At 39.7% G+C, this 16771-nt stretch overlaps 1 protein-coding gene and 1 pseudogene across 1 annotated transcript; both read left to right on the top strand.

Annotated features, from left to right (window-relative positions):
- Positions 1-313: 313 nt before the first annotated feature.
- On the top strand, positions 314-2347 carry LOC139551261 (T cell receptor alpha variable 8-4-like; annotated as a pseudogene).
- A 141-nt stretch (positions 2348-2488) lies between these two features.
- LOC139551260 (uncharacterized) lies at positions 2489-8950 on the top strand. Its single transcript, XM_071362739.1, has 4 exons — positions 2489-2620; positions 2828-3178; positions 7144-7271; positions 8741-8950. The coding sequence occupies exons 1-4, from the start codon at positions 2581-2583 to the stop codon at positions 8948-8950; spliced, it is 729 nt and encodes a 242-aa protein (XP_071218840.1). The 5' UTR covers positions 2489-2580.
- The last annotated feature ends 7821 nt before the right edge of the window (positions 8951-16771 follow it).

Raw genomic sequence — 16771 nt, 5'->3', positions numbered from 1 at the left:
ACATGTGTGTATCTGGAGATCTCCTCTGCTGAAGTGACTGACTCTGCTCTGTGCTACTGTGCTCTGAGGCCTACAGTGACAGGAAACCCAGAAACACTACAAAAACCTTACTTCAATAAAGTCCTACAAGTAACACCATGAAATAGGGAAGCATCTGCATACAAATGATCAGAGATCATGTTCATGATGATCCATCAATTAAGTCATATTTGTTCATCACAGATGATAATGTTGATGTAATGTGGGTCCATTTACTGAATAGGAGGAACTAAGATGAGAGGTGGAGAGATGATTCTCCTCTAACTGACTGGAACTGTGGGACATCTTCAGTTCTGCCTCCTGATAACACACTGTTACACCCATCACCATGTTACTCTACCCAGTGTTTCTCCTCTCTGCATTTGTTGGTGAATATTAGTCTGACATTACATACTTTTAGTTTATTCAAGGTAACTGTCAAGTGTCATTTGTAAATAGCACTTCCTAGAAGAAATGCAAATGACTGATTATCTTTTCACTTGTATTGAATATGACACAGAGTATGTAATAGCTGAAAATGTTTATCTAAACTTAACTTTATTACAGGAGGCAGTTATGAAAATGACATAAAACCAACTTCAGAGACAGAACATGGCATGGAGGGAAGCAGTGTTACTCTGTCTTGCAACTATTCTGGCTCAGTAGACTATCTTCCATGGTATCGTCAATATCCCAGATCAGCACCGCAATTCCTCCTCTACACTAGTCACCTCAAAGCCCTCTGTAATAAGAGCTAAACCTGAAGACCCTTGACTGTCTGTTCATTTGAATAAAGCGAGAACCCGTGTGGATCTGGAGATCTCCTCTGCTGAAGTGACAGACTCTGCTCTGTGCAGGGGGGCATTCTATTGTTGTTTCAAGAAAATAAATTATCCTGTAAAATACTGTGTTGGACTTCACTCCAGCATATAATCTCAGCTACAATATGATGGTTCTCTACTGAGTTATTTTACCTTCTGTTCTGACAGGTTAGTAAATTACTGTATTCCTGTCATTATTTTAACTACATGTTTTGGCTATTGTATAGTTTGTCTGTATTTTGGGATTTTAACGAGTTTCTTCATAGTGAAGTATAACATGAATGAGGTTCCACTGTATCAAATATCCTAATTTCATACTCCTAATTATCCTTACACCTCTGAAGACTCTTGTCACTTCCATGACAGTCAGAAGAACTACTGTATTTTATCTCTGAACACTCAGAAGCAGCTTTTTAAAAAGAAGTATACAATATATCATAAGACATATGTTAAAAGTATTCCCAAAGCTCCTTTAAAAAAAGAATAAGTAACACAAGGTATAAGAAATAAATGTAACAAAATAACAATGTTAAATGAAATAAAATACAAAAAATAGGAACAATTGCACTGTATTGATTTTAAACTTGTATTCTTCATAATGTAGTATAACATGAATGAAGTAGCATTGTTAAAAATGAATGACTGCATCAATCCTACGATTGAACAAGGATTGCATGGCACACACATAAAGAAATGTGGTTGTTCACCAACCCCTGTTTTTGGCAGTAGGTGGAGCTACAACATTGTATCCAATCATCAAGAGTGAAAGATAGCTACAGAGAGAGATATTCAACTCTGCCTGTTTTGTGTTAGAAATGTTTCTATACTGTATCTATCAGCTATGTTGCTGCTTTCATAATTTCTCCTCCTCTCAGTCCTTGTTGGTGAGTGATGTATTTTTGGGTCAGTGATGTATTCACAAGCATTTCGCTACACTCACATTATCATCTGCTAACCATGTGTATGTGACCAATACAATTTGATTTGATTAAATTTCATCATTTTAATTTTAATTCCAGCATATATTTGATATTTTTCAAAAAATCTAGCAAAACAGCACCATGTTTTTCCCTTCTAGACAAGTAGCAGTTCTGAAGATTACAAACCCACTAGTTCTATGGTGGGTGGTGTGGAGGGTGATACCATCACACCATTCTGCAGCTACACTGGCTCTGTAGACAATCTACAGTGGTATCGTTAGTTTCCCAGGTCTAAACCAGAGTTCCTGATTCTCATCACTAAATCAGGATATGTCCAGAAACCTGTCCCTCCTCGTATGTCAGCTCAGGTTCATACCGACCGTGTGGATCTGGAGATCTCCTCTGCTGAGGTAACAGACTCTGCTCTGTACTACTGTGCCCTGGAGCCCACAGTGAGAGGAAACACTTCCTCATACAAAAAGTTGACAGTCTGACACAAATGTGCAGATGGTATATATAGTACAGCATAGTATAGTTTTATGGATCTATCGAAAAAGCAAACAAACAACAACAAAAGCAAAAACTAGACATTTTCAAATAGAAATTAAACCTAATAATCTAAGGAGGAGGCCAATAGGAACTAAGAACCCTTAACCACAAACCACAGAAGAAGAGTTACATATCCAGTTATCAGAGGGGCCTCATAGTCAAACACTGGTATAGGCTGGGTATACCTGCAACCATGAGGATGTCTCTGTAGAGGATCTACTCAGCTCTCTCACTGTCTTATCTCTCAGTTGGTTTATCTAGTCTGTGTCAGGATGTCACTCATATTACTGTTGTTCCTCTCTGCATGTGTAGGTGAGTGCTGAGTTCTCATCTTAAACCAAATATCATTTTGAATACAGTGACATTGCTTTTTTCAATGAATGATTGCATTAAACACTAAGTGGCATTATACTGGAAGTTTCAATTCTTTCTCTGTCATACTTTATGGGCACCTAACCCATGTATTGTTTCTCATTAGGAATAAACATTAACACAATGACAATACTTATGTTGTTGCAGGTGATAGTATGGAGCAGGAAACAATAACTCCAGTGAAGTCTGAAGTCAATGTCCTCCAAGGAACAGACATCACTCTCTCCTGCAACTACAAGGGCAACATTTTCAATCTCCAATGGTACCGTCAATACCCCGGATCCAGACCAGTTTGTCTACTTTTGATCCAACAAAGCGGCATGTATGTACAGAATACATCCATTACGACTCCACGACACACTGGTAGACTGAATGAAGAGAAGACCCGTGTTGACTTGATGATCTCCTCTGTTGAATTGGAAGACTCTGCTCTGTACCACTGTGCCTTGCAGCCCACAGTGACAGGAAACCCAGACACACTGTACAAAAACCTGTCAAGACACTAGAGGGTGAACAGTGCATTGTATTCTGATCAATCAGTTATTATTTAGAGTACATTAATACATACATTTTTTCCTGAATATCCACATGAATTGAAAAATAAGCAAGAAAACACATTTAATATAAATATTATTGAGGAAATAATACTTTATATTGTCTGCATCTTCCTGTTCTGATATAACATGATCAAAGATACTAGTCTGAATAAATGCAGAATGAAGAACATTTGTGGTGTTTTTTTGCTTCCTTGTAGCAGGGGATCCCAAACATTTTCACCCGGTGACCCCATTCCAGCATTGTGGAACATCTTTTGATGTTTATTCATGTGATATTTGAGTGGCAAAAAAATGAACAAAATCTAAAAAAAAACATAATTTAAAAAACTTTAGCTGACATGAGCTAGTTGATCTGTACATTGCCGACAAGTTATAAGTAGCTCTCTAAGGTATGCAATGAATAACATGACAAGAGGAACTGATAGCGTCCGAACGGATTTGCCAAATGGTATGTGACCACTCTATGGAAAGATGAGACTCTCACTGTCGATGTGCCAACTTCTGTTAGTAGGCTACCATTTGGGCTATCTAATCATCTTGTTATTTTTTTTATACCAAAAGGGTCCTAAAATTCCAAATCAGATACCTTAATGATCCATGGTATGACCCAAAGTTAAATGATGCACGCGGCATGCCTTTGCACGTTTCGATGTGGTATCATTTCCCCCAACATTTCAACTAAACAATTGAATATACAATAAGCTCCTCCCATACTGCAGAGCCCCACAATTATGAGACTTCTCAGCTACAGTGGATGGAACATAAAGTCTATAACAGTCTATTCTTCCTCTATACATGAATCATAATGGAACATTGGCTTAGGAATACTTTACTTATCCTGGCTGCATGATATTTTGGTACAGTATAGTGCTTCTCCTTCCTATTCTCCTTGTCAGAATATTAGCTAATAAGTTATTACACAATTATTGATAATTAAACAAAATTATTAGAACTTTTTCAGAGTGCAGAGGTGAAGAGTCTGTTGACCAGCAGAGTGGACATGTTACTGCCCTTGAAGGAGGACTGGTAACACTCAGCTGTAACTAAACTTCTAGTAGTCCATCTCCTGATCTCTTCTGGTACATCCAGTTAACTAGGGATTCTCCTCAGTATGTACTGAGAAGAGATCATTATTCAGAAGGGAGCAATAGTGATGAGTTCAGGAAGAGGTTTCATTCCAGGCTGAATTTCACTTCTAGCTCTGTCCCTTGATGATCCAGAGGTTGCAGCTGTCTGACTCTGCTGTGTACTACTGTGCTCTGATGCCCACTGTGACAACAGGAGATTCAGTCGCAGTACAACAACACAGGGTAGAGTGTTGCTCAGACAATGTCACAAACTTCTCAATGTTTGATGATACACAGAAAGAGGAGGAGACAAGGACTTCAAAGTATTATAATGCCTAGTTAATTCAGATTGGTATTACTCTTCTTCCACTGATCTCACAGTAGCAGACATGGAACCCTGGCTGAGGAATGTACTGATTCTTGCTGCAGGTTGTTATGGTATGATCATATGTTCCTAATTCGTTTACTGCCTTTGCTCCAATCTCTTATTTTACAATACAATACCACCATTTCTTCCCCCCTCAATCAAGTTGCTACATGATTTTCCTCCTAATACACATGTGTATTACATTATTTTCCAGAATGCAGAGGAGAAGACTCAGTCATTCAGCCACCAGGAGATGTGATCGCTACTGAGGGAGAACAGGTCACACTGGACTGTCAATTTGATACTGTAGATAGAAATCCGTACCTGTTCTGGTACAAGCAGGGAGCTAATGACTACCAAAAGTATATGCTGAGGCAGGCGACTTTCAGATCAGATAATGCCATTGAATTCCTGGGGAGATTCGATGCCCATTTCAATTTAACTACATTTAAATCAGCATCAAAATCAGTCCCCTTGACGATCCAGAGGTTACAGCTGTCTGACTCTGCTGTGTACTACTGTGCTCTGAAGCCTACAGTGACAACAGGGTATACAGCCCCCGTACAAAAACATACTGAGCTACACAATGACAATATACAGTACCTGTCTGTACAGTATACAACACTACTTTGAAATTGACACCGTAGCCTTCTCACTACCTCCCTGATACTACCAAGACTAGTGGTAGCAGATGATGATAATCATAGTGATGATGATGATGATGATGAAGTCATTTTTATGCAACAAAGGTGCCTCTCAATCTAGCTTGAAATGTGAAAATACTGTATCTCATTTATTAGAAAACATTTTTTTGTTTTGGAATGTATCTTTAGGAGAGTAGAGCAATACAGAGTATTGTGTATAACACAGGAATGAAAAAGCCAGCATCAACCACAAGTGGACCACATTATCAAGTTGGTGTTGATTTCTATTCTGAAATGACTTGTCTATTTGAGCATCCTCTATGTGCTGTGCTGCATGTTCTAGGCCTGTGCTGACACAAAGACATTAATCAAGAGAGCACCAGCTTCATACAATCTAACGGTTGTTTGAACTCTTGCTCTTGCTATTGTATCAGAACACAGCGAACAGTAGCTGAGGTTTGATCTTCAGTGTAAGATTGCCATGCAGAAATGTCTAATTCTCCTTGTGGTCTCAGGTAAATGTATATGATATATAGAGCATCACTTTTAACATGAGAAGCATTACTAGAATAGAAAAGGATGCTGCTACCATTAGCTGATATGTCACAGTGAGACAGAATGTTATGTACAGTATTATCATTGGATTTTATTGTTCTGTTTCTGTCTACAGTAGTAATACTGCATTCACTGCATTATCGTTACAGAACTGATTGCTGGGGATCACATTACTCCTCTAAAGCCCAGAGTCATCTGTACAGAAGGAGAATCTGTCACACTGAGTTGCTCATATGATACAAGCAGTGATAATATTCTGCTTTATTGGTACTGTCATGTCTACTCCTGCTCCCCTTCTCCAACATTCAGCGTCTCCGGTCTATTTACCACCTGACCTGGCAACTCATCATTACGCAGCACATCTGCGCCTCATCATTAAGCACAACTGTACTCCATCACTTCCCTGATTTCCTCCTCTTTATTTAGACCTCTGTTGTCATCAGTCCTTAGGTGTCATTGTTTTTTCGCTCACTATACGCTTCCCATGTTTGTTCTTTTGTATCTGTACAGTCTTAAAACTCACGTTCCCGCACCTGCTTTCTGACTCACGGCGTGTTCTTTACAGGTACCAGCAGTACACTAACCAGGCACCTCAGTTTTTAATGGTTAAGGTGCTACATAAAGTACCAGTAAACATTCCTCTGATAGTCAATATAAATCCACAACATAAAACATCTGAACATAAAACATCTAACCCTGAAGGACACAGCTCTCTACTACTGTGCTTTTGGGAAAGCATGCACATTGCTTACATTTTTCTTTTATTGCATATCAGATTCCTAGAATATGTTTTCAGGCTACCAGAGTGATTTTGGTCACACCTGTTAATGTCCTCTCTCCTTTCAAGAGTGATTAGTACAGCAGCCTATCAACAGCGGCACTAGTGTAGAGAGAAAAAAACGATTTAACCGATGTAGTGGATGTGACATTGGTCTGTAAGCAGAGTGACACATAGTGAGACACAGAGGAAAACTTCAGAGGAGAATGAATGCATGCAAAAATCAGTCTGAAGGGAGGAGAAATCAATCAGTGTATTGATTATTCCGATTATGACCATCAGCTGATGTAAGAAGGGCTTTATAAATACATTTGATTTGATTTGATGGTGGCATTTTCAAGCTTTCCTGCAACTACACAGTATCTGGTGGAGGCAGTGTCTTATGGTATCACCAATATAGCACATCTTCTCCCCAATTCCTCCTCCTCATCTCAGTGTATTGAGCATCTGCTGAGACAATAGTTACTGCAGATCCACCATATCCACGAATGTCAGTTAATTATGACAAAGTGACCGAATGTGTGGATCTGAAGATCTCCTCTGCTGAAGTAACAGACTCTGCTCTGTACTATTGTGCTCTGAGGCTCACAGTGAAAGGAAACCCAGACACACTGTTCAAAAATGTGAACTGAATACACTGACATCCCCTAAGAAATGTTCATTACTAGGTTACCTTCAGTAGACAAAACATATACATGTAGGCTGGAAATTAGTGAATTAGTTTCAATAAACAATAATAATATGTTGAAACAAATGAAAAAGTGACAGAAACTCATTCAGTTTTCTGAATAAGTTGCAGATTTATACTGTAAATTCTAGATTTAAATAGGAAAACAAAAATAACTGTGAATTAATTATTTGTCTGATGTTGAATATATTAATTATCTTACAGATATGCCCTTCAAGCAATGTTTCCCCTAATACACAATCAGTCCCATTGACGATTCAGAGGATGCAGCTGTCTGACTCTGCTGTGTACTGCTGTGCTCTGAAGCCCATTGTTACAACAGGATATACACTGTGTGCACGTGCGTGTGTGTGTACAGTACTTTGTGTTGCGTGCCGTTTTTTAAGTCAATGGGAGGTGTTATATAACTGAGGCAGAGGAAAGGAAATGCCTTTTATAGCTGACAGTGAGAAACCAGGGGAGTCATTCTGTCATAACTATACGTGTATTCACTCTTTTCACTGTGCTAAATAACACTTACCAGCATGTTACGAGGATACATTTGAATATATGCACTAGTGGGTGAATTTGATGCTATTCATCATATCCAATCACTGTGAATTTAGTGTTAGGTTCTAATTTTCTGAGTAAATAGCTCACGGACACTAGAGAAGCTTAACCAAGTTTAATTCTTCCCAAAGGGTCGATACAGCTGCATTCAGACAAACAACATTTCATACATGAACTGATATTTAACCCTTTCTCCAAGGCTGAGTCTCCTTCTCCACAACTGAACAGCCAATGCATCACTGTTGCTAGACAGAACCTTAGTGATATCTGTTCTTCCTCACTTCATCTAACCTGACCTCTACCCCAAAGTGCTCACTCCTCCCCAACTCAAGGCTGTCATGGTTATTGATACCAGACTGTGTCTCTTCTCCTCCCAGAGGAACCCTGATGGCTAACAATAACATATCCTGGCATAATGTAAACGTTATACATTACCCTCTCTCCCTCAGTGACATTGTTAGGTTCTAAGATCTCCACCCGTCTCCCCTACACATTCCAAAGCCATCTGACTCCTACAGATAACCATTAACTTCTGATGTTAAAACTAGTCTCGTTCACGGTTGGACACTATCCTTATGAATATACCAATGTTCCAAGTTTCACCCAGAATCTAACAGTAGTTACTGATGACTGGAGTCATATTCCTGTGAAGGATCTTCTGTCCATTTTTAATGCACTTGACTGAATAATTATTTTAATTTTATAATAATTTCCTGATAACAATTCCTGTTTTCATTAATGTTTTACAGGTGGCAGTTATGGGAATGACATTACTCCAACAACAGATAAGATGTTAGGTTGGAGGGTGATGTCATAAATCTGTCCTGTAATTACTCCTCTGCTAGTACTCTCCAGTGGTATCAACAGTACCCTGGATCATCTCCCATCTTCCTCTTCCTCACTGGAGTGTCCTCAAACCCCTCTGTAGTGAAAGCTAAACCTGAAGACCCTCGACTGTCTGTTAAACTGAACAATGAGAGAACCTGTGTAGATCTGGAGATCTCCTCTGCTGAAGTGGCAGATTCTGCTCTATACTACTGTGCCCTCGAGCCCACAATGAAATGAAACCCAGACACACTGTACAAAAATGTGAACTGAAAACACCAACATCCCCTAAGAGAAACATGTCAATTATTAGGTTACCTTAAATAGACAAAAAAAATAATGTAGGCTGGAAATGAACAGTGAATTATTTGTTGAAACAAATGAACAAATGAAAAAGTGACAGAAACTCATTCGGTTATCCAAATATGTTGCAGATTTATACTGTAAATTATAGCTATAAAGATGAAAACAAAAACGCCTGTATATTAATGAATTGCCTTAAGATGAATAGATTAATTATCTTACAGATATGCCCTTCAAGCAATGTTTCCCCTATGACATCACAGTAGACAGGTCAGGTCCTTCTGCCAACTCTGTTGACCTAAAATCAAGAAAATAAATGGAGATAAATAACACAGTTTTATCCAATTTAAAGGGGGAGACTAAGGTAATCATATTTCAGTGCAGCCCTGCATTTTGAGGATGTGGCAGTGGAATCAAGCAGCAACAAGAAGTCTGTTGTTACTTCTGATCATCTGACAACTCTCTGTATTTTGGGTTGGGGCTTCAAAGGTCTGAGAAGAGATGGTCCATTCAGAACTAGAAGGAGGAGGATATTTTTTTAGTTCACACAAATCTTGTTGTGCTGTGTGTTATCATTTTAAATTCCAGTTTCAGCCACAATGTCAATCCCCACATTTATTTTGCTTTAAGTACTTGCATGTAAGTAATCTACTCTAATTAGTCATTTTTGAATGGTGTTCTTTTGAATCAAAAGTGTTAATGAATTGAAAATAGATCTATAACAGAGTAAAAATAGAAGAATAACATATTTTGCATTTCTTGCAGGTGACAGTAATGGTCAGACCATTGAGCCAATCAGAGAGGAGGTGTATGCTCCAGCAGGTAGCAATATTACACTTTTATGCACCTACTCATCTGCAGTCTCTCTTCAATGGTATCTCCAGGACCTTGGATCACCTCCTCAGTATATCCTGCTTATCCTGCATGGTGTTGGGTCTCCATCACGGGCACCAGGTCTGGATCCTTGACTGTCAGTCAAACTGAATGATGAGAAGAACTGTGTGGATCTGGGGAGCTCTTCTGCTGAAGTGAGAGACTCTGCAATGTACTATTGTGCTGTTGAGCCCACAGTGACAGGGAACCCAGAAACTCTGTACTAAAACATGTCCTTGTACTTTCAAATGTACATATAAAATGTCATTGTTTTAATATAGTCAGTAGGAGGAGCTAAAACAAAAAATTAGATTATGAATCCTTGTGATAAGACATGATTCTATCTACATTAATAAAATCCATCTAAGCAGGAGGAGCAGCAACAACCATAGCAACAGCAACAACAGTAGAACACTCTTGGAAAGAACAGAAATCAGTCTGATTTGCTGCCTTTACTGTCAGTTTGTCTCTCTTACAAAGACCATTATGTTACTTTTTCTAATTTAGTGTTCACAACAATTACAGGTAAGAGACAGCGTTTGTTGTATAAAGATGTTGTATAAATATTGTCTATTTTATGTATCTTTAATAATACTAGTAATGCACTATCCAAGGAAATATTATCAATCTTCCATGTGGATTTACGGTATTATGTTTCAATTCTGAAGAGGTAATTACACCCTATACTGATGCAGTGCTGGCTTTGGACACGGACAGAGTTACACTCTCTTGTAACTACACTGCTGGTGACACTCTTCAATGGTATCGACAATATCCCAAATCACCACCACAGTTACTGGTTATGGAGTTAATGTCTGCAAAACACCAGAGTTTACTCTAGAACATGATAAAAAGGCCAAACGTGTGGATCTGGAGATATCCTCTGCTGAAGTGACAGACTAAGCGTAAGCATCCCACATATCCCAGAGAGGTTAAGCTATTTTTGTCAGATGTTACTATGGAATACTGACCTATAATTACAAGCATTTCATAAGTGTCAAAGGCTTTTATTGACAATTACATGAAGTTGATGCAAAGAGTCAATATTTGCAGTGTTGATCCTTCTTTTTCAAGACCTCTGCAATCCTCCCTGGCATGCTGTCAATTAACTTCTGAGCCACATCCTGGATGATGGCAGCACATTCTTGCATAATCAATGCTTGGAGTTTGTCAGAATTTGTGGGTTTTTGTTTGTCCACCCGCCTCTTGAGGATTGACCACTTTCTCAATGGGATTAAGGTCTGGGGAGTTTCCTGGCCATGGACCCAACATATCGATGTTTTGTTCCCCGAGCCACTTAGTTATCACTTTTGCCTTATGGCAAGGTGCTCCATCATGCTGGAAAAGGCATTGTTGGTCACCAAACTGTTCCTGGATGGTTGGGAGAAGTTGCTCTCGGAGGATGTGTTTTGTACCATTCTTTATTCATGGCTGTGTTCTTAGGCAAAATTGTGAGTGAGCCCACTCCCTTGGCTGAGAAGCAACCCCACACATGAATGGTCTCAGGATGCTTTACTGTTGGCGTGACACATGGTGATGGTAGCGCTCACCTTGTCTTCTCCGGACAAGCTTTTTTCCGGATGCCCCAAACAATCGGAAAGGGGACGCATCAGAGAAAATGACTTTACCCCAGTCCTCAGCAGTCCAATCCCTGTACCTTTTGCAGAATATCAGTCCGTCCCTGAAGTTTTTCCTGGAGAGAAGTGGCTTCTTTGCTGCCCTTCTTGACACCAGGTCATACTCCAAAGGTCTTCGCCTCACTGTGCATGCAGGTGCACTCACACCTACTCTTCCATACCCACGACTGTCTATTAAACTGAAGAAGGATAGAACCTGTGTGGATCTGGAGATCTCTTCTGCTGATGTAAAAGACTCTGCTCTGTACTATTGCTCCTTGCAGTCCACAGTGACAGGAAACCCGGAAACATTGTACAAAAACCTGAAAGTTCATGATAAACTCCTGTTGTGCATGTTTTAGGGCAGTGGTGTGGCTTACTACTACTGTAAGTAATTTTTAAAAAGCTACACAATTATTTTACTTTGTATACCGACAGGTTAGTAAATTACTGTGTTCCTGTCATACTCTTAAGGATCCGCCCCTTTTCCCCCCAATTTTTGCCTAAAATGACACACCCAAATCTAACTGCATGTAGCTCTGGCCCTGAAGAAAGGATATGCATATTCTTGGTAACATTTTAAAGGAAACACTTTGAAGTTTGTGGAAATGTGAAAGGAATGTAGGAGAATATAACACCATAGATCTGGTAAAAGATAATACAAAGAAAAAAACAAACGTTCTTTTGTATTTCTTCGAATCATCATCTTTGAAATGCATGAGAAAGGCCATAATGTATTTTCCCAGCCCAGGTGCAATTTAGATTTTGGTCACTAGATGGCAGCAGTGTACGTGCAAAATTGTTAGACTGATCCAATAAACTATTGCATTTCTGTTCATAATTTTGTATCAAGTCTGCCCAAATGTGCCTAATTTGTTTATTATTAACTTTTCATGTACAAAGTTGTGCAGTCTCCTCAAACAATAGCATGGTAATCTTTCACTGTAATAGCTACTGTAAATTGGACAGTGCAGTTAGATTAATAAGAATTAAGCTTTCTGCCAATATTAGATATGTCCTGGGAAATGTTCTTGTTACTTACAACTTCATGCTAATCGCATTAGCCTACGTTAGCTCAACCGCCAACAATGACAAGAAACTGAGAAACACTGTACAAAAAACATACAACACCCTGCACTGTACTTCTGTGCTGTGACGTCCACATTGACGCATAACTTATTGACTCAGCAGTGAGCTGAATTTTATGGATTTACAAGCATCTGCTCTCTTCTGTTAGACCACAGTGCCATCAAGTGGATTCTCTAGTGAATAAATCAAATGTATATGAAACGTCTTTGATTCTACATTGTCAGTAGGAGGAGCTAGAGTATGAAACTGAGAATTAGATCATAGAATCCTCAAAATAAGACATGATACTACCATGAAGATCATAGCCAATTGATGCTGTGCTTTTCATCAGCAGCTGGTGCTTATTCTACACATCCTGACATCTACAATGTTGTTCTGTTCACTTTTACTCTTCTTTGACTTGATAGGTAAGTAATTACATTTTTCATTTAAAATTAGTGTGAATATGTTTAGGTGTATTTATTTTTCAAATCAAAGAATGTAGAGATAATGCACAACATTTTTATCTTTACACTGCATTTGGAATTAATTCATTCTGTCATGTGGTTTTAAAATATTAAATGTAATATATGTTTTATGTTTTACAGGTCTCAGTTCTGAACAGGTATTAACACCCTACACTGATGTAGAAGTGGCTTCTGAAAGGGACAGAGTTACTCTCTCTTGTAACTACACCTCTTCTGGTAACACTCTTCAATGGTATCGACAATATCCCAAATCAGCACCACAGTTACTGGTTATGGAACATATGCTTACAAAAACACCAGGGTTCTTACTAAATCATGACAAAAAAGCCAAACGAGTGGATCTGGAGATCTCCTCTGCTCAATTGACAGACTCTGCTCTGTACTACTGCGCCTTGCAGCCCACAGTGACAGGAAACCCAGAAACACCGTACAAAAACCAGACAGCTCACAATAAACTCTTCTTATGCATATTTCGGGTAGGGGTAGGGCTTAGTCAAGATAATACATTCTCCTTTAAAAACTGTGTTGGAATTCACCCTAGCATCTAACCTCATACAGTATGGCATTTATCCACACAATTATTTAACTTTCTGCACCCTAGCCTCACTGTAAAAATGAATAAAGGGAAAACTTGGGCAGATCTGGAGATCTCCTTTGCTGAAGGGAAAGACTCTGCTCTGTAATGCTGTGTTGTAATGTCCACAGAGACACATGAGTCACTCACTCAGCAATCAGCAGAATATAGACCTGTCTATTTGTGGTTTTACAAACATCTGCTATCTTTAGTTTGACCACAGCGCCATCAAATGGAGTTTCTTGCATAAATCATTTGTAAACTGCTTTCAAATCTACATGACACCTTTTTGTTTGATTCTACGTAGTCAGTAGGAGGAGCTAGAGTATACAACTCAGGATTAGATTATGAAACCTCAAGATAAAACTTGATACTATCACAACGATTATAGCCAGTTGATTTTGTGCTTTTCATCAGCAGCTGGTGCTTATTCTACACATCCTGACATCTACAATGTTGTTCTGTTCACTATTACTCTTCTTTCACTTGATAGGTAAGTAATTACATTTTTTATTGAAACGGAGTGTTATTATGTTAAGGTGTATTTATTTTCAAATCAAACAATATAGAGATGATGCAAGACATGGGGATACATGTTTTTTACCTTGAAAATGTTTTCTCTTTAATCTGCATTTGAAATGAATTCAATCGTTCATGCGTGTGTAGAGTATTACATCATATATAGTATTATGTTTTACAGGTCTCAGTACTCCACAGGTAATATCACCCTACACTGATGCAGTGCTGACTTTGGACAGGGACAGAGTTACTCTCTCTTGTAACTACTCCTCTGGAAACTATATTCAATGGTATCGTCATTATCTGAAATCAGCACCACAGTTACTGGTTATGGAGTATGTGGATATTACACCAGGGTTCACTCTAAATCATGACAAAAAGACCAAACATATGGATCTGGCGATCTCCTCTGCTGACAGACTCTGCTCTGTACTACTGTGCTCTGAGGCCCACAGTGACAGGAAACCCAGAAACACTGTTAATTAATATGTCCAGAACACTATTTTACCCAAACCCTGACACTATCGTAATATCCACATCCCAGACCAATCCTAACCCGAGCCATAACTCAATCCCTAAATCCAGCTTCATTTCTACATTTGTATTTGTATTTATTATGGATCCCCATTAGCTGCTGCCATTAATTCCCGTTTTCTTGATAATGCAGTATAAATAGAATGGTCTGGATTCATTCAAAATTAATGCATTATTTTAATGTATATTATGTACATTAAACAAGGATTGCATTGCACACACAGAAAAAAGTTGGTTGTTCACCAGCCCCTGTCTTTGGCAGTCGGTGGAGCTACAACATTTTCTCCAATCAGCAAGACTGAAAGACTGCTATAGAGAGAGATATTCAACTCTGCCTGTAAGTCCTTGTTTGTGAGTGCTGTATTCAATTTGACCATTTTAACTCCAAATCAAAATAAAATAACATTTATTTATATAGCCCTTCTTACATCAGCTGATATCTCAAAGTGCAGTACAGAAACCCAGCCTAAAACCCCAAACAGCAGGCAATGCAGGTGTAGAAGCACGGTGGCTTCTAGAAACCTAGAGCGGAACCAGGATATGAGGGGTGGCCAGTCCTCTTCTGGCTGTGCCGGGTGGAGATTATAACAGAACATGGCCAAGATGTTCAAATGTTCATAGATGACCAGCATGGTCAAATAATAATAATCACAGTAGTTGTCGAGGTGGCAGCAAGTCAGCACCTCAGGAGTAAATGTCAGTTGGCTTCTCATAGCCGATTATTTTAGAGTATCTCTACCGCTCCTGCTGTCTCTAGAGAGTTGAAAACAGCAGGTCTGGGACAGGTAGCACGTCCGGTGAACAGGTCAGGGTTCCATAGCCGCAGGCAGAACAGTTGAAACTGGAGCAGCAGCACGGCCAGGTGGACTGGGAACAGCAAGGAGTCATCATGCCAGGTAGTCCTGAGGCATGGTCTTAGGGCGCAGGTCCTCCGAGAGAGAGAAAGAAAGAGAGAAAGAGAGAATTAGAGAGAGCATACTTAAATTCACACAGGACACCGGATTAGACAGGAGAAGTACTCCAGATATGACAAACTAACCCTAGGCCCCCGACACAAACTACTGCAGCATAAATACTGAAGGCTGAGACAAGAGGGGTCAGGAGACACTGTGGCCCCATCCGATGATACCCCCGGACAGGGCCAAACAGGAAGGATATAACCTCACCCACTTTGCCAAAGCACAGACCCCACACCACTAGAGGGATATCTTCAACCACCAACTTACCATCCTGAGACAAGGCCGAGTATAGCCCACAAAGATCTCCGCCACGACACAACCCAAGGGGGAGCGCCAACCCAGACAGGAAGATCACGTCAGTGACTCAACCCACTCAAGTGACGCACTCCTCCTAGGGACGGCATGAAAGAGCACCAGTAAGCCAGTGACTCAGCCCCTGTAATAGGGTTAGAGGCAGAGAATCCCAGTGGAGAGAGGGGAACCGGCCAGGCAGAGACAGCAAGGGCGGTTCATTGCTCCAGAGCCTTTCCATTCACCTTCACACTCCTGGGCCAGACTACACTCAATCATGTGACCCACTGAAGAGATGAGTCTTCAGTAAAGACTTAAAGGTTGAGACCGAGTCTGCGTCTCTCACATGGGTAGGCAGACCATTCCATAAAAATGGAGCTCTATAGGAGAAAGCCCTGCCTCCAGCTGTTTGCTTAGAAATTCTAGGGACAATTAGGAGGCCTACGTCTTGTGACCGTAGCGTACGTGTAGCTATGTACGGCAGGACCAAATCAGAAAGATAGGTAGGAACAAGCCCATGTAATGCTTTGTAGGTTAGCAGTAAAACCTTGAATTCAGCCCTTGCCTTAACAGGAAGCCAGTGTAGGGAGGCTAGCACTGGAGCAATATGATAAAAATGTTGGATTCTAGTCAGGATTCTAGCAGCCATATTTAGCACTAACTGAAGTTTATTTAGTGCTTTATCCGGGTAGCCGGAAAGTAGAGCATTGCAGTAGACTAACCTAGAAGTAACAAAAGCATGGATTAATTTTTCAGCATAATCTTTGGACAGGAAGTTTCTGATTTTTGCAATGTTACGTAGATGGAAAAAAGCTGTCCTTGAAACAGTCTTGATA

The sequence above is a fragment of the Salvelinus alpinus genome, chromosome 23 (assembly GCF_045679555.1).
Source record: "Salvelinus alpinus chromosome 23, SLU_Salpinus.1, whole genome shotgun sequence".
Classification (NCBI taxonomy): Eukaryota; Metazoa; Chordata; class Actinopteri; order Salmoniformes; family Salmonidae; genus Salvelinus; species Salvelinus alpinus.
This window is presented reverse-complemented; position numbering and strand designations above follow the sequence as displayed.